General features: G+C 45.6%; 1 protein-coding gene across 6 annotated transcripts in view; it reads left to right on the top strand.

Moving 5' to 3' along the window:
• The window catches only part of LOC119961928 (serine/threonine-protein kinase tousled-like 1), a 252,762-nt gene that overhangs the window by 211,193 nt on the left and 17,172 nt on the right, over positions 1-24,397 (top strand). For all 6 annotated transcript variants that reach the window (XM_038789486.1, XM_038789485.1, XM_038789488.1 and 3 more), the window contains 3 exons: positions 16,233-16,324; positions 16,416-16,505; positions 18,943-19,112. In XM_038789486.1, the coding sequence (XP_038645414.1) occupies positions 16,233-16,324; positions 16,416-16,505; positions 18,943-19,112 (352 nt within the window). The remainder of the gene's footprint in view (positions 1-16,232; positions 16,325-16,415; positions 16,506-18,942; positions 19,113-24,397) is intronic.

Genomic DNA, 24,397 nt, shown 5'->3' with positions numbered 1-24,397 from the left:
CCTTGCCAGGGGCCTCTCGTCCCTACCCCCCCTGCTGTTCTTCCAGCCCGTGCTCCTCGGCGAATCTATTCGCCTCAGCAGGGGCTGTAAAGAAATATTCGTTGTTTTGGTATGTGACCCAGAGCTTCGCTGGGTACAGCATACCAAAACGCACTTTGTTCCTGTAGAGAGCCGCTTTCGCTCTGTTAAACTCAGCCCATTTCTTAGATATATCCACTCCAAGGTCTACTCCCCTTCTTGAACAAAGGGACCACATTTGCTATCCTCCAGTCCTCTGGCACTATTCCTGTAGCCAATGATGACATAAAAATCAAAGCCAAAGGCTCAGCAATCTCTTCCCTGGCTTCCCAGAGAATCCTAGGATAAATCCCATCAGGCCCCGGGGACTTATCTATTTTCACCTTGTCCAGAATTGCCAACACTTCTTTCCTACGCACCTCAATGCCATCTATTCTAATAGCGTGGGTCTCAGCATTCTCCTCCACAACATTATCTTTTACCTGAGTGAATACTCACTCAGGCCTCCTTCTTCCTCTTAACAAGAGATTCCACTTCTTTGGTAAACCACGGTTCCCTCGCTCGACCCCATCCTCCCTGCCTGACTGGTATGTACTTATGAAGAACATGCAATAGCTGTTCCTTGAACAAGCTCCACATATCCAGTGTGCCCAACCCTTGCAGCTTACTTCTCCAACCTACACATCCTAAGTCATGTCTAATGGTATCATAATTGCCCTTCCCCAGCTATAACTCTTGCCCTGCGGTGTATACTTATCCCTTTCCATCACTAACGTAAAGATCACTTGTGATCATAACATACCTAATTGCGTATTAACAAAAGGAGGATCACTTTTGTTTTACGTAACCCGGTTTAAGTAAATTAATATTCTGTCCAACCTTTGCACACAATAGATTAGAGACTGGAGAAGGATAGATTTAGCGATTAAGAGTATAGTTTGTAGGGGTTGGTGAGTTGTCTGGCTACAGTTGTCCTGTTGCTTTCACAAGGTGGCTTTCATACTTCCAACGTTGAGGCGATCTGAAGATTTGGACAGATGATTTATCTTTCTTCTGGAAACTGTCGTCTTGGACTGACTTCTTCCAGAAAGCTCTTGTCTGTGGCATCTGGTGCAATACAATCAGCACACAGGGTTCAAAGATTTGTAAGTTGGGGGAGAGAGAAAGAGGAAGGAACCCACTCGGGTTTTTCACCACCCAATTGAGTACCCAGATGAGTATCTGGACGTAGTGCTATTGGAATAGGGGATGTGGTTCATTCACATTGCCCTGAGGTAGTTGTCTTTGGTAGGTTTTGCAGACAGGTAGACTCCATCTCAATGGTATTGGAATGTGGAGGATATGGGATGCAAAAAGTGTAGCCATCCTTGGCTGTGAGCTCATGTCAATGGAATGTGGTTTTAATCTTTGTTTAATAATTCAGTTAGGGGTTTTTAACCATTAGATTCGAAAAATGTGTTTCGATATAAAGCATGATTTCATAGCATTTGCCTCATAGAATACTGTAATTGCACCTTTTTTGTTCCTTCCCTCTAACCAAATACATTATGCCCATTACCCCTCTGGGATATTCTCTCTACAGCATTGCAATGTTCTCAATCAATACCACAACCCCTCCCCATTTGTTTCCTTTTGTGAGGGCCACGAAGAATCCAGCACGAGTTTGTAAAATTGAAAGAAATAACTTTATTTACAATTACATTTATACAACAGCAGCAGTACTCGCTGCTCTCTCCTCTCTAGCTGGTTCCACACTGGCCAGCTCTATTTATGCAGGTAACGCTGCTAATTATTTCTCCGCCTTCCTCATTGGGGAAGCTCATGCTCACTAAGGATTGTGGGATTACCAATAGTCCCCAGCCAATTGTAATCAGGCAGGTTATAACATCTCTTGCGCTGGAGACGACCCTGGGCTTGCACCTGGTAAGAGATTGGGCCCGGTCATCGAAAGATAACTCCAGGGACGCACAGGGCACCACCAGCAAAATTTCGAACGGACACCGGGCCACCAGGCGCAAACTGCCGAATCGGCTGATGCCGAGAAAGGCCATGCCCCCGCCGTTCTTGAGTGTGGCATACTTTTCCGCCAATGTCCGGGAGAACCATGCTCAGGTGGCTGCGAAGTCTCCGGCCCGTTAGAGTTCCGGGGGAGCTACCCCAGTCACTGCATATGGAATGGTCCTATACGAAAACAAAAATGAGCCAGTCTAGTGTCCATTGACCCTGAAGACTGTTTCTTTTGGCCCCGTTTGAACGTCTGCACTGCGTACTCCACCAACCCATTGGAAGCCGGGTGGTATGGAGCAGTGCAGATATGTTGTATGCCGTTCATCTTCATGAACCTCGCAAACTCTTCGCCTGGAAGACGCGCTATGTGCGACGTAAACAGACTCCAGCCTCTGAGAAGCATCTAAGGACAGCCTCCAAATTTTCCAAATGTTCCTGCTCGGATGTCCCTGTAATCAAAACGTTTAAGCAAACAGCGACACGTGGTGAACCTCTCAAGATGCCCTCCATGACGTGTTGAAAGATGGCGCAGGCAGAGGATACTCCAAAGGGCAACCGTGTACATTCATCCAGGCCCCTATGTGTATTAATAGTTGCAAATGGCTGGGAGGCAGGGTCCAGCTCCAACTGTAGGTAGGCGTGACTCATATCTAATTTAATGATTGAGAGTCCATCTGCAAGCTTTGTGTAGGGGCATTGGATATCGGTCGAGTCGGGAAACTGTATTCACTAAGTTTATAGTCGCCGCACAAGCGAACCGTGGCATCGGCTTCATTACCGGTAGAATTGGCGCTGCCCAGTCAGCGAAAGGAAGGGGCCTGATAATACCCAAGGACTCCAAACGAGTGAGCTCCCCTACAACTACTCGAGCATGGTGTAAGGTACTGGGCGCACCCAGAAATAGCGCAGCTGGGCTCCCGGTTCAACCTAGATATGGGCTACGGCCCCTTTTATCTTCCCCAAACCGGGCTGGAATACATCTGGGTACCGTCCTCGTACCTCTGTCAACTTTCCAGAACCTGTTTGAAGAATGTGCTGCCACAGCACCGCAAATGGCGCAGCAAGTCCCGACCCAACAGGCTGGGCCCGTGGCCACGCACCACGATGAGCGGGAACCGCCCCTCCAGGGGTCCATAAGCAACATGAGTCATCGGATTTCCAGCAATGTCCAATGGTTCCCCCCTATATGTGGCTATCCTGGCCTGTGTAACGGTTAATGGTAAGGGTCTGTTTACCCATTTTGATGTGGTGGAATGTCCTCTGGGCAATCGCTGAGACCGCTGCGCCAGTGTCCCACTCCATCTCAAGCGGGTGACCATTGATCCGTACCGTCGCCTTAATGGGGGCCACATGAAGAGCTGCCACACAATGCAGCTGCAGGCAGTCATCCTCCGTCTCCACATCCTCGGGAGTAGTCCCCGCAGGTTCATCCAAATGGAAGGTGCGGCCCCTGGGCTGGCACAAGTCCGAAACTGATATGGTTCCTCGTCCATCAGTTCTGGCGAAGGCTCCCTTCAGGGAGGAATGTCCGGCAGCCACTGACGTTGATCTGGATGCCCTCCCGCCCAAGGTATGGCAGGGGTGTGGGAAGACGTTTTTGGATGGAATGGGTTGCACCCCAAGGCGTGCACCTCCATTCCCTGTAGTTCCTGAACTCCACGTTCTGTGTTCGCTCGGGACAACGCTATCTGAATCACCAGTTTAAAAAGTCAATGTCGTCTCGGCCAACAACTTCCTTTGGGTGGCCGCGTTGTTTATACCGCAAGTCAAGCGGTCGCGTAACATTTCTGACAAAGTCTCACCAAAGTCACAGTACTCTGCAATACTGCATAGCCTTGATAGAAACTCAGCAAGGGATTCTCCTGGGGTCCTCTCTGTGGGACTAAACCGGTAACGCTGGACTATCATGGACGGGGTTGGGTTAAAATGTTGCCCCACCAATGTCACAAGTTCATCAAACGTCTTGCTATCGGGCGCAGCAGGGTACGTAAGGCTCCTAATCACCCCAAACGTAGGCGGGCCACAGGCGGTGAGCAAAATGACCACCTGCCGCTCATTTTTGGTGATGTTATTCGCCCGGAAGTAGTATTGCATCTCTTGTGCGTACTGGTTCCAACTTTCAAAGACATCCAAACATTCATAAAGAGGTATGATGCAACAGAAAAATACTTCCAACCAGTATCCTGGGGCAGCACGGTAGCATTGTGGATAACACAATTGCTTCACAGCTCCAGGGTCCCAAGTTCGATTCCCGGTTTGGGCCCCGGTCTGTGCGGAGTCTGCACATCTTCCCCGTGTGTGCGTGGGTTACCTCCGGGTGCTCCGGTTTCCTTCCACAGTCCAAAGATGTGCAGGTTAGGTGGATTGGCCACGATAAATTGCCCTTAGTGTCCAAAATTGCCCTTAGTGTTGGGTGGGGTTACTGGGTTATGGGGATAGGGTGTTGACCTCTGGTACGGTGCTCTTTCCAAGAGCCGGTGCAGACTCGATGGGCCGAGTGGCCTCCTGCACTGTAAATTCTATGATAAAAAAGTATCCAACAAAAATCCAGGGAGGTGGCTTCAGCAGCATTGACAGCTATCCACTTTAACCCTCATCGCCATTTTGTGAGAGCCACGAAGAATCCAGCACGAGTTTGCAGAATTGGAAGAAATAACTTTATTTCAAATTACATGTATACAACAGCAGCAGTACTCCACCACTGCTCTCTCCTCTCTAGCTGGTTCCACACTGGCCAGCTCTATTTATGCAGATGACTCTGCCCTCCTCATTGGGGGAGATCATACTCAATATGGATTGTGGACTGCCAATAGTCCCCAGCCAATAGTAACCATATAACATATCATATAACACTTTCCTATCTTTCCCCAAACACTTTGCATCCAGAGATATTTAATACCCGGTCCTGCCCATCTTTGCCCCAGGTCTCTGCTTTCGCTACCATATAATGTTTCCATATGGTAATCTATGCCTGTAACTTGCCAGTCTTATTTACTACATGCTACATTCACATACATGCACAATAACCATGATCTAAGTTTTATTACTTTTCCCCTTATTCTGAACCCAACTAACAACATACAATTTCCCCTTATTCTGAATCCAACTAACAACTTACAATTTCCTACTGTACTGCTATCTATCTCTCCCAGTACACTTTGCACTTTCTCTCTAATATTACCTCCTGATTCTGGCATCTCTGCAAAGTGACTCCTTTTTCCCTTGAGGAAGCCCCTCTGACAAAGTTAAGATTTCAGTGAAAAAGGGACCTCTTCTCATGGATGGTTAACGAGGTTAAAGAAAACTGTGCTAAGTAACAGGAATAATCAGCCACAAGGTTAGCCTCTTGCTAAATCCTCTACAATGTGCTATGTTGTAGCTGGTGGTGGATGAACCTAGGCAAATGGCACTGGAATTAAACATTGACAGAAACTAGGCAGCTGTCATCAGCCCAGGTGTAATCCCACCCACCATGCTAAAGGCAGTGTCCTCATCTTATGGCTAAAGGAGAAACAGAGTGACTTTGGAGGACAGCCTTTAGAGTAGCAAATTATTTTCTAATGCAATTCTGTTTTACCACTCAATCCTTGATGCTAGCAAAAGCAAGGCAGCAGAGTTACATTCCGCAAATAATTATTATGTGGCATTTGCACATCATAATTATTAGTTATTAATTATTAAAGTTTGCCGATTATAGATCAACATGTAAATATATGAAAATCTGACGAGTTACTTATGAAAATGTTATTGTTGTATGTGCTCATCAATTCCGCTCATCAGCGGAAAAGCAGCTTAAGGGTGGGGGGGGTCTTGAAGCGGCTGTAGTTAAATCCAGGATGTTCTGTCATATCAGGGTGATGGCGTCCCTGTTCGAAATCAGCTAACTTACTACATAGAATTTTAATTTCTACCTTCTGGAATTGGATCCCTTACTACAGGTACGGAGATCACAGGATTTTTGTAACTCCATTTTGTTGCAGATAAAGTCAATCATAAATAATTGTTGACAGAGGGAGTAAGTAGAGACAACAGAATGCCAGTGCTTGGGTAAAGGACCAAGTGTGAAGAGGACAGAATATTGGAAAGTACATGGAGCATCCAGTTTGTATCAAAAGCTAACACCGAGAAGCGCAACATTTGATTTTCTGTGCCAGAATTGCCTGTGACACTGAGCCCTGCTGACAGGCTTTGCAACTGAAAAGCAAATTAAAAAGGACATTGAATATTCACTTAATTAAAAGGTTATTATTGAGGTGGATGAGGAGAGCGGTCTACAAGTATGGAGAGAAGGCGGGGACGTATGCTGGCAGGTTAACTTAGGAGGGAGGCAGCAGCAAGGGAAATTGTTCAGGTTCAGGATGAGATGGGGAAGTTGGTGGTGGCTCCGGACGCGATTAATAGGGTTTTTGAGGAGTCCTATGAGAGGTTGTATAGGTCGGAACCACCGGGGGAGGATTGGGGAATGCAGGAATTCCTAGATAGTTTGGAATATCCAAAGTTGGGGAGGAGGATAGGACCACATTGCAGGGGGTGATAGGGGAGCAGGAGATAAATGATGCGATTGGGAGGATGCAGTCGGGGAAGGTAGCAGGGCCAGGTGGGGTTCCAGTGGAGTACTATAAACAATTTAGGGATAAGCTGGTGCCACTGATGGTGGGGATGTTTGAGGAGATAATAGGGAAGAGGGTGTTGCCACAGACTTTGAGGCAGGCATCGATCTCCTTGGTGCTCAAGAAGGATAAGAATCCGAAAGAGTGGGGGTCGTATAGGCCCACATCACTCTTGAATGTAGATGAAAAGGTGTTAGCGGGTAGGCTGGAGGAGTGCCTCCCAAAGGTGATATGGGAAAATCAGACAGGGTTTGTAAGAGGGAGGCAGCTTTTTTTTCAAACATTCGGAGGAACCTGAATGTAGTTATGGCACCGGCAGAAGGGAGGGAGACAAAGGTAGTAGTGGCGCTGGACGCCGAGGAGGTGTTTGACTGGATAGAGTGGAGGTATTTGATGGCGGTTTTGGAGCTTTTGGTTCTATACATCGAGAGACCAGGCAGGCAGGGGGTGTCCTATGTCCCCCCACCCTATTGCTTTTGGCCACCGTGTTGAGAAGTTATGGGGTGTGGACTGGGATAGTTGGGGGGGGGGGGGGGGGGGGGCAGCACTCTGGAACACAGGGCATTTTTGTACGCAGACGACTTGCTATTGTATGTGTTGGAACCAAGTGCGTCGATGGGTGGTATATTGGAGCTACTTCAAGTGTTTGGGTCTTTCTCAGTATAAACTAAATTTGGACAAAAGCAAATATTTTGTGGTGTCCCGGCTGGGGGTGGGAGGAAGGGTAGGGGGACTGCCATTTCCTAGGACAATTAACCCACTTTTGATACCTGGGTGTGCAGGTGGCACGAAATTAGGGGGAGCTCTGTAGATAAAACATCAGTAGTTTGGTGGGGAGGGTGAAAGCGATTTTGGCAAGATGGGAATTGTCTTCCTCTAACCCTGTAATCGCAGAAGGTGTGCCACCTGCCCCTTTACCTCTTCCATGCTTAACATCCGAGGCCCAAAACACTTGTTCCAGGTTCAGCAGCGTTTCACTTGCACCTCTTTCAATCTGGTCTATTGCATTGGCTGCTCCCAATGTGGCCTCTATATTGGAGAGACCAAACGCAGACTGGGTGATCGCTTTGCTGAGCACCTTCGGTCTGTGCGCACTCGGGGCCCTGACCTTCCCGTTGCTTGCCATTTTAACACATGACCCTGCTCCCATTGCCACTTGTCTGTCCTTGGCCTGTTGCAATGTTCCCAGTAAAGTTCAACGCAAACTGGAGGAACAACATCTCATCTTCCAGTTAGGCTTGCTACAGCCTTCCGGTCTCAACATCGAATTCAACAACTTTAGATGATTAGCTCTACCCCACCTCGACCCATTTGTTTTCATCCCATTTCATTTTAACTGTCTTTTACCATTTATTTCTTTTTTGTCTTCCCTTCCCCCCTCCACATCTGCATCTGTCACAGTTTACCCTCTGCTCTGATGTTAGCTTCTCTGCTGTTTGGCCTTGCACACCTTTTGTTCTCTCTGGGGACTGCCATTAGCACTCTTTCCTTTGGTTTCTCTGGTTATTAGCACCCCGTTTCCTGGGTTTCTGTGGCTATGACTCATCTTTCATTCTCACTCCACAGTATAAATATTTCCCACTTTCTTTGTATTTTAGCTTTGATAAAGAGTCATTGGACCCGAAACGTTAGCTCGTTTCTCTCCCTACAGATGCTGCCAGACCAGCTGAGATTTTCCAGCATTTTCTCTTTGGTTTCAGATTCCAGCATCCACAGTAATTTGCTTTAATTATATTGTCTTCCTCTATCGCTGGCCGGTCTGGTGTAGGCAGTTATGATTAATGTATTGCCGTGGTTTTATGTTCATTTTTCCGTGCCTGCCGATCTTTTTATCAAAGGCGTTTTTTCAGGAAGTAGAAAAGATGATTAAATAAATAAATAAAAATAAAATAAATATTTGCTTATTGTCACAAGTAGGCTTCAATGAAGTTACTGTGAAAAGCCCCTAATCGCCACATTCCGGCGTCTGTTCAGGGAGACCGGCAATGGGAATTGAACCCACGCTGCTGGCCTTGTTTTGCATTACAAACCAGCTGTTTAGCCCACTGTTCTAAACCAGCCCCTTACCATTTTCTATCTCCCTCAGTAATTTTCACCTGCGGTGATACCAACTCGCTAAACGTGCTATCCACGACGTCCTCAGCATCGCGGATGCTCCAAAGTGAGTCCATCCACATGACCTTGTTTATTTCGGGGGGGGAGTGGCTGGGATTAGGAAGGTGCTGTTGCAGAGAGGACGGCAGTCGGGGGGGTTGGCTCTCCCAAACTTAGTGTATTATTACTGGGTGGCGAATGCTGAGAAGGGGCAGGGCTGGGTGAGAGGAGGGGGTCTCCCAGTGGGTTAGAATGGGGGAGAGTCTATGCAGGGGGTCGGGGTTTAATCAGTTGGCAACAGCACCACTCCTGATGGCCCCAGGGAAATACTTCTTTTCATTGTTTATTTTTTTTGTTTTCTTTAGTTTTTTGGCATTGTAGTTGTATAAGTTAACCTAGGGTTAAGACATGGCAGGAGATCCCAGACCCGTGCCATGTTCCTCGTGTGCAATGTGGGAGTTCAGGGGCATGTCCACTGACCCCAGCTCCTTCAGGTGCAAAAAGTGTGTCCAGCTGTAGCTCCTGTTAGACCGCTTGATGGCTCTGGAGCTGCGGATGAACTAACTTTGGAGCATCCGCGATGCTGAGGACGTCGTGGATAGCACATTTAGCGAGTTGGTGTCACCGCAGGTGAAAATTACTGAGGGAGATAAAAAATGGGTGACCAAAAGACAGAGCAAGTGTAGGAAGGCAGTGCAGGTGTCCCCTGTGGTCATCTCCTTGCAAAACAGATATACTGATTTGGATACTGTTGGGGAGATGGCTCACCGGGGGAAGGCAGCAGCAGCCAGGTTTATGGCACTATGGCTGGCTCTGCTGCGCAGCAGGGCAGGAAGAAGAATGGCAGGGCTATAGTGATAGGGGATTCAATTGTAAGGGGAATAGACAGGCGGTTCTGCGGACGCAATCAAGACTCCAGAATGGTATGTTGCCTCCCTGGTGCAAGAGTCAAGGATGTCTCTGGCAGCTGCAGGACATTCTGGGGGAAAGGGGTGAACAGCGAGCTGTCATGGTGCACATAGGCACCAACGATATAGGTAAAAAACGGGATGAGGTCTTAGAAGCTGAATTCCGGAAGTTAGCAGTTAAACTAAAAAGTAGGACTTCAAAGGTAGTAATCTCAGTATTGCTACCAGTGTCACGAGCTAGTCAGAGTAGGAATGTCAGGATAGATAGGATGGATGCATGGCTCGAAAGATGGTGCAAGAGTGAGGGATTCAAATTCCTGGTGCATTGGAACCGGTTCTGGGGGAGGTGGGACCAGTACAAACCAGGCGATCTGCACCTGGGGGGTTTGCGAGCGCTGTTGGGGAGGGTTTAAACTAATGTGGCAGGGGGAACTGATGCAGGAAGTCGGTTGGAAGTAACACGGGGCCAGAAACAAAACAAAAAGCAGTAAGGGGGAAAGTGTAAGGCAGAGAAGCCACAGTCAAAAATCAAAAAGGGCTACAATTCAGGGTACAGAGGAGAGTGTGAAAGGGAGGTGGCCAATGCAGTATTGAGGGTGTTGTACCTAAATGCGCCCAGTATACGGAACAAGGTAAATGAGCTTGTTGCGCACGTTAAAATTGGCCGGTATGACGATGTGGGCATCACAGAGACGTGGCTGCAAGGGGATCAGGGCTGGGATCTAAATATCAAAGGATACATGTCCTATCGAAAGGACAGACAGATGGGCAAAGGGGGCGGGGTTGCATTATTAGTAAGGAATGAAGTTAAATCGATAACGAGGAGCGATATAGGATGAGAATGCATAGAAACTCTGTGGGTAGAGTTGAGGAATTGCAAAGGTAAAAAGACCCTGATGGGAGTTATGTACAGGCCCCCGAGCAGTAGTCGGGATGTGGGGCAGAAAATAAATCAGAGTTAGAAATGGCATGTAAAAAAGGCAATATTGCAATAATCATGGGGGATTTCAATATGCAGGTGGACTGGGAAAATCAGGTTGGTACAAGAAAAGGAATTTGTGGAATGTCTGTAAGAGATGGTTTTTTGGAGCAGCTTGTGACAGAGCCCACTGGGGAACAGGCAATTCAAGATTTGATGATGTGTAATGAGACACATTGATTAGGAAACCTAAGGTGAAGGGACCCTTAGCGAGCAGTGACCACAATATGATAGAATTTACACTGCAGTCTGAGAGGGAGAAGCTGCAATCAGATTTAATGGTATTACAATTAAATAAGAGTAACTACAAAGACATGAGGTCGGAGCTGCCCAGATTGGATTGGAAAAGGAACCTAGCAGTGAAGACAGTGGAACAGCAAAGGCAGGAGTTTTGGGGGGTTATTAGCGAGGCTCGACAGTAATTCATCCCAAGCACGAGGAAACATGCTAAGGGGAGGACAAGGCATCTATGGCTGACGAGGGATGACAAGGACAGCATAAAAGCTGAAGAAAAATCATACAAAGCGGCGAGGATTAGTGGGAAACCAGAGGATTTGGAAACCATTAAAAGTGAGCAGAAGACAACTAAAAACTCAATAAGGGGGGAGAAGATGAAGTATGAGTGCAAGCTAGCTAGTAATATAAAGGAAGATAGGAAGAGGTTTTTTTTCAATATATAAAAGGTAAGAGAGAAGCAAAAATATACTTTGCACCACTGGAAAATGTGGCTGGAGAAGTAATAATAGGAAACAAAGGGATGGCAGAAGAATTGAAGAGTTACTTTGCATCAGTCTTCACAGTGGAAGACGCCAGTGGGATGCCAGAGCTCCAGGAGAACCATGGGGCAGAGGTAAGTGCAGTGACCATTATGAAGGAGAAGGTTCTGGGGAAACTGAAAGGTCTGACGGTGGATAAGTCACCTGGACCGGATGGACTACACCTCGGGGTCCTAAAAGAGATAGCTCAGGAAATTGTGGAGGCATTGGTGATGATCTTTCAGGAATCACTGGAGGTAGGAAGGGTCCTAGAAGACTGGAAAGTGGCTAATGTAACACCACTGTTTAGGAAGGGAGGGAGGCAGAAGATGGGAAATTATAGGCCGGTTAGCCTGACTTTGGTCATTGGTAAGATTTTAGAGTCTGTTATTAAAGATGAGATCGTGAAGTACTTGGAAGTGCATGGTAAAATAGGACTGAGTCGGCACGGCTTTATCAAAGGGAGTTCGTGTCTGACAAATCTGTTCGAGTTCTTTGAGGAGGTAACAAGGAAGTTAGACAAAGGAGAACCAGTGGATGTGATTTATTTAGATTTCCAGAAGGCCTTTGACAAGGTGCCGCAGAGGAAACTATTAAAAACTTTAAAAGCCCATGGTGTTTCGGGTAAGATCCTGGCATGGATAGAGGATTGGCTGACTGGAAGAAGGCAGAGAGTGGGGATAAAGGGGTCTTTTTCAGGATGGCAGCCAGTGACTAGTGGTGTGCCTCAGGGGTCTATGCTGGGACCACAACCTTTCACAATATACATTAATGATCTAGAAGAAGGAACTGAAGGCACTGTTGCTAAGTTTGCAGGTGATACAAAGATCTGTAGAGGGACAGGTAGTATTGGGGAAGCAAGGGGTCTGGAGAAGGATTTGGACAAGCTGGGAGAGTGGGCAGTGAAGTGGCAAGTGAAATACAATGTGGAAAAGTGTGAGGTTATGCACTTTGGAAGGAGGAATTTAGGCACAGACTAGTTTCTAAATGGGGAAATGCTTAGGAAATCAGAAGTACAAAGGGACTTGGGAGTCCTTGTTCATGATTCTCTTAAGGTTAACGTGCCGGTTCAGTCGGCAGTTAAGAAGGCAAATGCAATGTTAGCATTCATGTCAAGAGGGCTAGAATATAAGGCTCTGGTCAGACACCATTTGGAGTATTTTGAGCAGTTTTGGGCCCCATATCTAAGGAAGGATGTGCTGGCCTTGGAAAGGGTCTAGAGGAGGTTCACAAGAATGATCCCTGGAATGAAGAACTTGTCATATGAGGAACGTTTGTGGACTCTGGGTCTATAGTCATTGGAGTTTAGAAGGATGAAGGGAGATCTTATTGAAACTTACAGGACACTGCGAGGCCTGGATAGAGTGGACGTTGAGAGGATATTTCCACTTGTAGGAAAAACTAGAACCAGAGGACGCAATCTCAGACAAAAGGGACGATCCTTTAAAACAGATGATGAGGAATTTCTTCAGCCAGAGGGTGGTGAATCTGTGGAACTCTTTGCCGCAGAAGGCTGTGGAGGCTAATTCACCGAGTCTTTAAGATAGAGATAGATAGGTTCTTGATTAATAAGGGGATCAGGGTTTATGGGGAGCAGGCAGGAGAATGGGGATGAGAACATATCAGCCATGATTGAATGGCGGAGCAGACTCGATGGGCCAAGTAGCCTAATTCTGCTCCTATGTCTTATGGTCTTATGGAGTCTGGTGGTAGTGGCAGCGCTCAGGATCTGGAGGCAGTTGCGCCAGCACTTTAGGTTGTGGTCGGGGCCCAGGGAAATGCCAATTCGAGGGTAACATAGATTTGAACGAGGGAGACGGGATAGGAATTTTCAGAGATGGGAAGAGAGGGGAGTTAGGGTATTAAATGATTTGTTTCTGGGAGGTCAGTTTGCGAAGTTGGAGGAGCTGGGGGAGAAATATGGGTTGGGGCAGGGGTTGTTTAGATATATGCAGGTCTGAAATTTTGCCAGGAAGGAGGTACAGAACTTTCCGATTGCTCTGGCCCCCCACACTGTTGGAAGAGATATTGACAGCAGGGCGATTGGAGAAACGTGTGGTGTCAGCAATTTATGGTGTTATTCTGGGAGAAGTCACTGGATGGGATTAAGGCAAAGTGGGAGGAAGAGTTGGGGGAGGGCATGGAGGAGGGGTTGTTGTGTGAGGTGCTTTGGAGGGTGAATGCCTCAACTTTGTGCATGAGGTTGGGGCTGATACAGTTGAAGGTGGTGTTTTGACCGCACCTCAAGGGCGAGGATGAGCTGACTTTTTGAGGGGGTGGAGGATGTTTATGAATGCTGTGGTGGGGGGGGGGGGGGGGGGGGGGGCCAAAATCACGTTCGTATGTTTTGGTCCTGCCCAAAACTGGAGGGGTATTGGAGGGAGGTCTTTAGGGTAATCTCAAGGGTTGTGCATGTTAAACTAGAATTGGGTCCCAAGAATCCATATTCAGGATGTCAGATTGGCCGGAGTTGGAAGCTGTGCAAAGGCAGATGTCTTGGCCTTCACCTCGCTGATTACCCAAAGGCGGATTCTGTTGGGGTAGAGGTTGGCTTCTCCGCCTTGTGCCTCGGCGTGGCGGGAGGTCCTGCTGGAGTTCCTTACACTCGAGAAAGTAAAGTTTGAGTTGAGAGGGAGGATGGAAGGGTTCGACAACTCATTGGCCTTTTTCATCATGCATTTTCACGAATTGGATGTCATCGAGTGGGTGGGATGAGGGGATTGCTGGCTCGGGGATTGCCATTGAATTGTTATTGTTAATTATTTGTTATAAATATGATGAAAATGTGAAAAGGGAGAATAAGAATATTTATTTAAAAAAATTCAAAGGTATTAACCTCAGCAGTGCAACAGAAACTTACCACAGTGCCATGCTGAAAATGTTGGCCTCAGATGGAGCACCACGCAGCAGCGGAGGCATTGCCGCAGTGTTTATGGCCGGGGTCAGAGCACATGGAAAGCTTCTGAACCGGTATAGAACATAACATGCAACAGTCATTGGCTACTGAGTTTTCAGCCAAGCTCTCAATATTCTTCAATGAAAGAAGACTGCGTGAAATGACCACAGGTAGGAGCCCGAGGGCAGCACCGAGAGACTGAGACATAGGCAGAGCTGGATGCTGCCTGGTTCTGTGCTGATGCAGTGCACAGTCTCGGAGGAGAGGGAGCTCGTGACCCCATTCACTGTTTCTATGACCTAAATTGGGGTCATGACCAGAGTTTGAGCTAGAGGTATTGTCTGAAGATTGAACCAACAAGAAATCTCCCAATGCTCTGTGTTGGGGAAACAGGCCTGATATTCTCTGTAGAGCTCTTAGAACACATTTGGATTCTAGAATCCTTTATTCTGACAGCATGCACCTAAACCCTGTGCAGTCAAGTCAGTAGAGTTTGTCAGGGATAGAATTTGGAACACAAATCTGGACCCTGTATTTATTTTTTGTTGTTAATTTCCTAGAATCATTAATCCCACAGTTGCCCCTGATCCATTCTGCTCTAACTCCACATGTCTGGCTTGAAATGAGCCTGTTGGTGTCTTTGATTATCACAGTACATAAGATCATAAATTCTTGTTTGCTCACACTCAACAATGTTCCCTTTCTTAGTACGGAGCTGTCCTTAGGACATTGCATTTAATATCGCATCTAAGGAGCCAACAGGATTGCAAACACTTGTTCACTTTTCTTTATGTTTGGGAGATTGGATAGTTGTAAGAGAGAGAGGTTTTCATCATCAATGACTGTAAATCACTATCACCTATTGCAGATGTTTTTCAATATAGGTGGAAAGTATCAGGTGTGGCATAAGGGCCAGCAAAATAAAGGATGAAACTTGAGCAACAGTTTAATCTGCTTCTCCTGCTTACCAATTACCTTGGCCACCACTGAAAGTTATTTCAGGAATCAGTTATTTACTACTGTGTAGTTCAGAACGAGGAACCCTTGAGATTTGTGAATAAATCAGATGCTGAAAGCTATGCTCTGAGATCTTCATAGCTGCAGCTCATTACGGAACCACTAAGTGGCAGCACCATTCTGGGTCTATTCATTTATATCGAACACCAGCTTTAGTTCAAGTAAGCCTTTTTTGAACGATCTTGTGGACCCCCTGGTTGAAAACCCTGCAATGGACTATAGGTTCTTTCTCGGAAGATGAGCTTGTATTGATTGAATGTCTTTTCTCTTCCATCCTCATTTTATAATCATGTAATAAAATGTTGACATAATAGTAGCTAACAATAGCTCTTTTAATAATGCTTGGAAGCTACTTTTGGCCCACCTTACTCCTTCGGAGGGCATTCATGGACTTCATAGACTTATTATGTATTTTGGGGATTCAGTTTGATTTGCCTAACTAGAAGTCGGTGCTTAATACGCTTCATCTTGCAAGGGAATGCTGCTGTTGGACCAATTCATTATACATACCACAGGAGAAAGGCCTCTTAGTAAAACTATGCAATTTATTTTGATAGAATTTTGGCCTTGTAATACCTTTTGCTCTTTTCATCTGGATACCTGGCTTCTGCTTATAAGCTGCCCACAATGACATAATAAAAATCAGTGCTTGCTGATTCTCAAGTGCAGATCCACTTCTCATCATTCTGTGGAGCAAATGTGTGGGAGCATTCCTGATGGTGGCCTTTGAGTAAGATGATTTGGCACAATGGCCTTAACTGTTGGCAAGTAACACTGAGATTTACTGTATCAGTATCTGTATTCGAGGATAGTTTAATTGAGGCTTGTTTTTGCCTATAAAAAGATGTATCGGAGGGCTTGAAAGAAGGGTATTTTGACACTATTAATGGCATCTCAAAATAATATCAAATTTCATTTCTAAGTACAGTTTTTAACTTTTTTGGTTAGGCCTTTGATTTGATTGAACAGCGGTATGCAGCAGTGAAGATCCATCAACTAAACAAAAACTGGAGGGAAGAAAAGAAAGAAAACTATCACAAGTATGTCTTTATCCTTAATATTTCAAACATGATTTTCTGTAGTTTCAGTATGAAGTAGAATTATATGCACTATTTTAATTGTTGGTTTTAGGCATGCATGTAGAGAATACAGAATACACAAAGAACTGGATCATCCCAGGATAGTTAAGTTGTATGACTATTTCTCCCTGGATACAGACACGTAAGTACAGTATATGCTGTTTTGTGATTTTAGAATGATATGTTCCATTCTTCAAAAAGGCAAAAAAAAAAGGTCAGCTTCATTTCTGTTGGAATCGGTGGCTTACATGTTCTTAAATAAAATATATTTTAATGAAACGGTGAGTTATAGAACCTGGCTTGTATGGAGAGTCAGACTAAAGGGGAGACAAATAATTGAAGATGAGCCTCAGAGATCATAATTTAATAAGTACATTATGAGGAAAATAAATTCATAATGTCAAAATTTAGTTATATACAAAAGACATTTGAGTATTCTGCCTAAAATCGTTTAACAGTTCCCATTTATACCTTTATAGTTTCAGTTTGATATTCTTTATGTGGGATGTTGAAGGTCCTTGTAGTGAGATTACATTTTAATAGCATGATTCGGGTCATTTATCTTTCCTTGATGGCATATGTTGAATAAAACAGAAAAAAATAAATATCTTTTGAAAAGGTGCTGCCTTTTTACATGTAAAAAAAAAACTCAAACACAGCCATGGTGTTTTGCTAAAGAGAATTTCTGAATATGGTTTTTGATTATGATGGGTTCCAGTTGGGAATCATTTGGTTACAGTACCCCATTTATTGATATAGTTACAGTTCAACCGTTGCAGATTTCAAGTAAGGTTTGTTGCATATCTTTGCAAAGTCCACATATTGGCCTGGAGTTTCCACTTGACTGCTGTGTTTCAACACCGTTCATCTGAAATAGACATAGCCAGCGCAAAAGATCATGAAATTAAATAATGTTCAACACAGCTAGAGTTCCCACAATCCTCTCTACCCTACAAATTGCCCTGAAAACTGACGATGTCCTCATAGGATGAATTAATCACCATTAGATGTTTCTGAGAATTGTGCTCATTTAAGGATCTTTGAAAGTGGTTGTCTTGGGAAGAAAAACACAAATAGGAATGTTTTAAAAGCTTTTGAACATCATCATTCTAATTTATTAAGGATAAATCCATTTTCAGTTTCATTCATCAAATTGCACCCATTTAACTATCTTAAATATAACACCGAATATGCTTTAAATAGTTTTTTAAAATAGTTTCAAAACACTGCCTGATTGTGCTGGTTCATTGCAGATTTTGCGTTTGATGACATACAAATAAGTTTAGCAAAAACTTGATAATCACTTTTGTAAATTGGCGCAAGTTTGGCCTTGTTACTGATTACACCCAAAGGAGGAACTGTACCCATTAGCACAGATTATGATGCAGTAAATGAAGAAAAGTCAATGCATATTGTGATATACACGTTTTGTGGGAGGGTTGCAAAAAGTTAATATATTTCTCTGACAAACATTGCTTTTATCGTGTATGGGTTGTGGAAATTGTGGGAGCAATGTTGGAATTTACCAATTTAAGGAGCAATTTCTGATGATTGTGATGTTCTGCAAGAGGACATAGGATGGTCAGCTGCCTCGAATGAGTAGAGGCCTTGATGTACTGATGAACAGGTTATTAAAGGTGGCAACAGCACAAGTGCATAAAGCCATGTAAAGACAAAAAATCTGGTTTGTCCAAATCTAGGAGTATTCAATACAAGTTCTATAATTTAGTAAATAACTAAGTTAGATACCGCATAGATATTGTTTTTTCTCAACCCAAAACACAGAGGTAGTGTAAAAGAGTGGCAAGTTATTATGCATAATGTGCTGAAGCTTCTGGAGTTTTGAGAACCTCATCTAAACCCTCCTATTGAACCGTCCTCTTGTGCTGATTCAGCATAGATGTGTGTGGACTGTCAAAACTGAGAACAGTGTGGCAACTTCGATGTCCACCATCTTTAAAATGGCAGTAAGATTACATCAGGTTTCCTTCCTTTCACAATCAATAAACTGCCTCTTGCAAAAAACTCATCTTTGCAATTTTGTCAAAGCGTCAACTGAACTAAAAATGAAGTGATTTTATATTTCAAAGATTTCATGAGCGTGTTAACTGAACAGCTTCTTGCCTATATTCTGTTTTGTAAAATGTGGCCGGTCTGTCTGCAAACTAACTGCATTGTGGAGGCGTAATATTCCTTGCTTTATGTGCAGGCTGGTTTGGCATTATAGATGCCGAAAGTAATGATGTCAAGATACTGCATCATGATGTCACTGCAAAGTAATTGGAATAATTTGATGAATTCTTGGTGTTGCCACTAGCTCAGTATGATTGGTAACAGCTACGAAGACTTACTTGAAAAATGAGTCCTCTTCATCTATCTAAAAACATAGCCATTTTATGGTGTTTCCACCCGCTCTGTTATTTAAAAAAATGATCACCAGAGGAGCAAGCTGCCAAAGAACAGTTTCAAATTGATGTAGTTAAACTAGACTAAGAAAATTGGTATAGTGTCAAGTACAGAATCTGCATAACATGCTGATAAGGGAGTTGTGTAATAAAATGTAAATTGTTTTTCCTTAGATTTTGTACTGTGTTAGAATACTGTGAAGGAAATGATTTAGACTTCTATCTGAAGCAGCACAAACTGATGTCTGAGAAGGAAGCAAGATCCATTGTAATGCAGATAGCAAATGCATTGCGATATCTAAATGAGATCAAGCCTCCCATTATACACTACGATCTAAAGCCTGGTAAGTTTCATTACAGTCTGTCAGTTTTTTAACTTGTGAACTGACATTCAGATGTCCGGCCTTTTGACATGTAATTCAACCTTATTATTGCTATTTATGGTTTTTGAAATGGATTTTCAATTAATTAAAATATTAGACTAAATTCAATTTGTTGTGGTAATTGATGTCTTACAAATTGCAAAAATGTGCGACGTCATATTCCATACAGAAAGTAAAAGAATAGGAATGCCAAAATGTATTGGGGATGGACTTTGTTTTGAAGCCCTATAGAGTCATAATATTAATGACTTTTTGAATGTTATAATCTTTTTTGACCTTCCTCTCCTGGATGTAACAGCTTACGCTGCTAGCCCTCCACTATAATACACATGCAGCTACCATTATTAATATGCAAGTCTAGACTGTATGAAATGGTCCCATTTGACCATCAGGCATCACTGCTGTATATTTCAGCATTTGGAAATGCATAGACCTGAAGACTTAGGAGTAGGTCATTTGACTCATCAATCCTGCTCTGCCATTCAATAATAGTGTGGCTGATTTGATTGTGGCCTTAATTCCACATTCCTGCCTTCCCCCATAACCCTGAACTCCCTTGTAAGTCAAAAATCTGTCTTAAAATAACCTTGAATGTATTCTCGCCTCCACTGCTCTTCAAAGATCAACGACCCTCTGAGAGAAGAAATTTCACACCTCCGTCTTAGATAGGAGGCCCCTTATTTTTAATTACCCCCACTCCTGGTTTTAGATTTACCCATGAGAGGAAGCATCATTTCTGCATCCACCCTGTACAGCCCCACAGAATCTTGTGTTTCAATAAGGTCACCTCTAATTCTTCTGAACTCCAATGAGTGTAGGCCCAACCTGCTCAACCTTTCTTTGAAAGGCAACTTCTTCATCTCAGGAATCAATCTAGTGAACATTTTCTGAACTGCTGCCAATGCATGTATATTCTCCCTTGAGTAAGGAAACCAAAATTGTAACAGTACTCCAGATGCGGTTCCACCAATGTCCTGTACAGTTAGTGCAAGATTTCCCTACTTTTATATTTCATCCCGCTTTCAATAAAGGCTAACATTTCATTTATTTTCCTAATTATCTACATGCTCACCTTTTGTGATTCATGTACAAGGACACCCAGATCCCCCTCCACCACAGGATTCTGTAGTGTCTGGTCATTTAAATAAGAGTTGCGTAGTGGTATTGTCACTGGATTGATGATCCAGAGACCCAGGGTAATACTGCGGGGACCCGGGTTAGAATCCTGCCCCGGTTGTTTGTGGAAACTGAATCCAACAGATATCTAGAATTAAAAGTCTAACGATGACCCTGAAATCATTGTCATAAAATAAAACCCAGCTGGTAGTCCTCATTTGGTCTGGCCTACATATGACTACAGATCCACAGCAATGTAGTTAACTCTTAAATGCCCTCTGAAATAGCCTAGCAAATCACTGTATCAGAACCTCTACATAGTACCACTGACAGGACAGACCTGGCAGAGGGGGCGGCACAGTGCTATATAGTCAGGAGGGAGCCCTCAACATTTACTTTGGACCCAATGAAGTCTCATGGCTTCAGGTTGAACGTGGGCATGGAACCCTCCTGTTGATTGTCATATACCGTCCACTGTCAGCTGATGAATTAGTACTCCTCCATGTTGAACGCCCCTTGGAGGAAGCACTGAGGGTGGCAAGGGCACAGAATGAAATCTGGGTGGGGTACCTCCGTATCCATTGCCACGAGTGACGTGATAGTACCACTACTGAGTGAGCAGGCCGAGTCCTAAAGGACATAACTTCTAGACAGGTTTATGACAGTTGGTGAGGGAACCAACGAGGGAAAAGTACACTAGACCGCATCCTCATCAACCTGCCTGCCACGGATGCATCTGTCTATGACCATATTGGTAAAGGTCATCACTGCACAGTCCTTGTGGAGACAAAGTCCCGTCTTCACATTGAGGATGCCCTCCATACTGTGTGGCACTACCATTGTGTTAAATGGGATAGATTCAGAACAGATCTAGGAACTCGAGACTTGGCATCCATGAGGAGCTGTGGGCCATCAGCAGCAGCAGAATTGTATTCAGCCACCATCTGTAACATAATGGCGGCATATTCCCCACCCTACACTTACCACCATGCCACAAGACCAACCCTGGTTCAATGAAGTGAGCAGGAGGACATGCCAGGGGCAACAGCAGGAAAAATGAGGTGTTAACCTGATGATGCTACAACACAAGTCTACGTGCATGCCAGATAACATAAGAAGCAAGTGACAGACTTCCCAAAGCAATCTGACAACCAACAGATTAGAGCCAAGCTCTGCAGTCCTGCCACATCCAGTTGTGAATGGTGGTAGACAATTAAACAACTCACTGGAGGAGGAGGCTCCACATGTATCCTCATCCTTGATGATGGAGGAGCCCAACACATCATGCAAAAGACAAGGCTGAAACATTCACAGTAATCTTCAGAGTGCTGAGGGGATGATCCATCTCTGTCTCCTCCAAGGGGTCTCCAGCATCACAGATGCCAGTATCCAGCCAGTACGATTCACTCCATGTGATATGACGAAACAGCTGAAGGCACTGGATACTGCAACGGCTCTGAGCCCTGTCACTGTTCCGGCAATAGTACTGAAGACTTGTGCTCCAGAACTTGCCATGTCCCTAGCCAAGCTGTTGTAGTGCAGCTACAACACTGGTGTCTACCCAGCAATGTGGAAAATTGCCGTGATATGTCCTGTACACAAGGCAGGACAAATCCTATCCAGCCAATTATCGTCCTATCGATCTACACTCAATCATCAGTTAAGTGATGGAAAGGGTCACCAACAGCGCTATCAAGCGGCTCTTATTTACCAATAACCTGCTCACCGACATTCAGTGTGGGTTCTGCCAGGATCATTCAGTTCCTGACTTCCTTAAAGCTTTGGTTCAAACATGGACAAAAGCAGTGAACTCCAGAGGTGAGAGTGACTACCCTTGATATCAAAGCAGCATTTGATTGAATACGGCATCAAGTAGCCCTAGAAAACTGGAATCGGGGGGGGGGGGGGGTAAGACTCTCCACGTCTTGTCGCAAAGGAAGATGGCTAATCTATTTGCTGTAGGTCAGTCATCTCAGTCCTGAGGTACTACTGTAGGAGTTCCTCAGGGTAGTGTCCTAGATCCAATCATCTTCAGCTACTTCATCATTGACATTCCTTCCACCATAAGATCAGATGTGAGGGTGTTCGCTCACGATTGCACAATGTTCAGCACCGTCTGCAACTCCTCAGACACTGAAGCAGTCCATGTGCAAATACAGCAAGACCTGAAAAATATTCAGGCTTGGGCTGTCAAATGGCAAGTAACATTCGTGCCACACAAGGGCCAGGCAATGACCATCGTCAATAAGAGAGAATCAAACATTGACATTCAATGACATTGCCATCACTGAATCCTCCAGACTCAGAATTGACCAGACACACAACTGGAATAGCCATATAAATACTGTGGTTACAAGAGCAGGTCGGAGGCTAGGAATTCTCCAGCAAGTAACTCTCAGCCTGACTCCCCAAAGCCTTTTCACCACCTACAAGACATAAATCAGGAGTTTAATGGAATACACCCCACTTGCCTGGATGAATGCAGCTCCAAAAGCACTTGAGAAACTTGACACCATCCAGGACAAAGCTGACGCCATCTAGGACAAAGCAGCCACTTGATTGCCACCTCTTCCACAAACATTCACTCCCTCTACTACTGACGCATAGTGGCAGCTGTGTGTACCATCTGCAAGATGCACTGCAGGAACTCAGAGTCTCCTTCGGAAGCACCTTCCAAGCCCACGACCACCACCATCTAGAAGGACAAGGGCATGGGAACACCACTACTTGGATGTTCCCCTGTGAGTCACTCACCATCCTGACTTGGAAATATATTGCCATTCCTTCACTGTTGCTTGCTCAAAACCCTGGAACTTCTGTAATAACATGGATGTACCTACACCACATGGACATCAGTGGTTCAAGAGGGCAGCTCACTGCCACCTTCTCGAGCAATTAGGGATAGGCAACAAATTCTGGCCGAGCCAACAAAGCACACATCCTGTAAAATTGTATTTTTTTTTTTAAAATGTTGCTTTTCTTCCCATCAAAGTGGACAACCTCACATTTTCCCACATTGTACTCCTTTTTGTCCACTTAGTCTGCAAAATCTACTGTGCTCTTTGGCAGACTCTACCTTTCTCATGGCTTGTTTTTATATACTTCTCTCAACTTGCTTTCCTACCCGTCTTTGTATCATCAGCAAATTTGACTACAATACATTTGGTCCCTTCATCCAAATCATTAATACAGTAGTCCCCCGTTATACCGCGCTACGCAATACCGCGGTTCGCGATATACCGCGGGGGGGCTTATGGATCCCAACTGTCAGTTGTGTCAATTTCAGCGGCCGGCTGATTATTTCAGTGAGAGCAGCTTCCCTCTCTGGATCAAAGTGAGCCGGCCGCTGAAATTGACACTGCCGGCTGCTCTCTCCCTCCAATCAGAAACATTAAAACTTAAAAGTTGGATTGGAGGGAGAGAGCAGCCGGCAGTGTCAATTTCAGCGGCCGGCTCACTTTGATCCGGAGAGGGAAGCTACTCTCTCACTGAAACAATAAGCCGGCCGCTGAAATTGACACTGCCGAGGGGGGGGGGGGCGGGTGTTGGGGGGGGGGGGGGGTGGGGAGAAGAAGGGGGGGGGAAGAAGGGGGGCGGGGGGAGAAGGGGGGCGGGTGTTGGGGGGGAGAGGAGGGGGGCGGGTGTGGGGGAGACCCCCCCTGTGGGTGTGGGGGAGACCCCCCTGTGGGTGTGGGGGAGACCCCCCTGTGGGTGTGGGGGAGACCCCCCTGTGGGTGTGGGGGAGACCCCCCTGTGGGTGTGGGGGAGACCCCCCTGTGGGTGTGGGGGAGACCCCCCTGTGGGTGTGGGGGAGACCGGGGGGCCCTGCGGGTGTTGGGGGGGGGGGGGGGGCGGGTGTTGGGGGGGAAGAGGAGGGGGGGCGGGTGTTGGGGGGGAAGAGGTGGGGGGGCGGGTGTTGGGGGGGGAGCGGGTGTGGGGGAGAGAGGGTGGACCTGCGGGTGTTGGGGGAGAGAGGAGGGCCCTGCGGGTGTTGGGGGAGAGAGGGGGGCCCTGCGGGTGTTGGGGGACGGGGGAGGGGAGGGGGCGAGCCGGAGGGTGTGGGGAGGGGGCAAGCCGGAGGGTGTGGGGGGACAGGGGGCGAGCTGGACGCTGTGGGGGAGAGCAGGAGG

This window comes from Scyliorhinus canicula, chromosome 2, assembly GCF_902713615.1.
Source record: "Scyliorhinus canicula chromosome 2, sScyCan1.1, whole genome shotgun sequence".
NCBI classification, from domain to species: Eukaryota; Metazoa; Chordata; class Chondrichthyes; order Carcharhiniformes; family Scyliorhinidae; genus Scyliorhinus; species Scyliorhinus canicula.
Note: the sequence above shows the minus strand (reverse complement) of the source record. Positions and strands in the feature narration are given on the sequence as shown.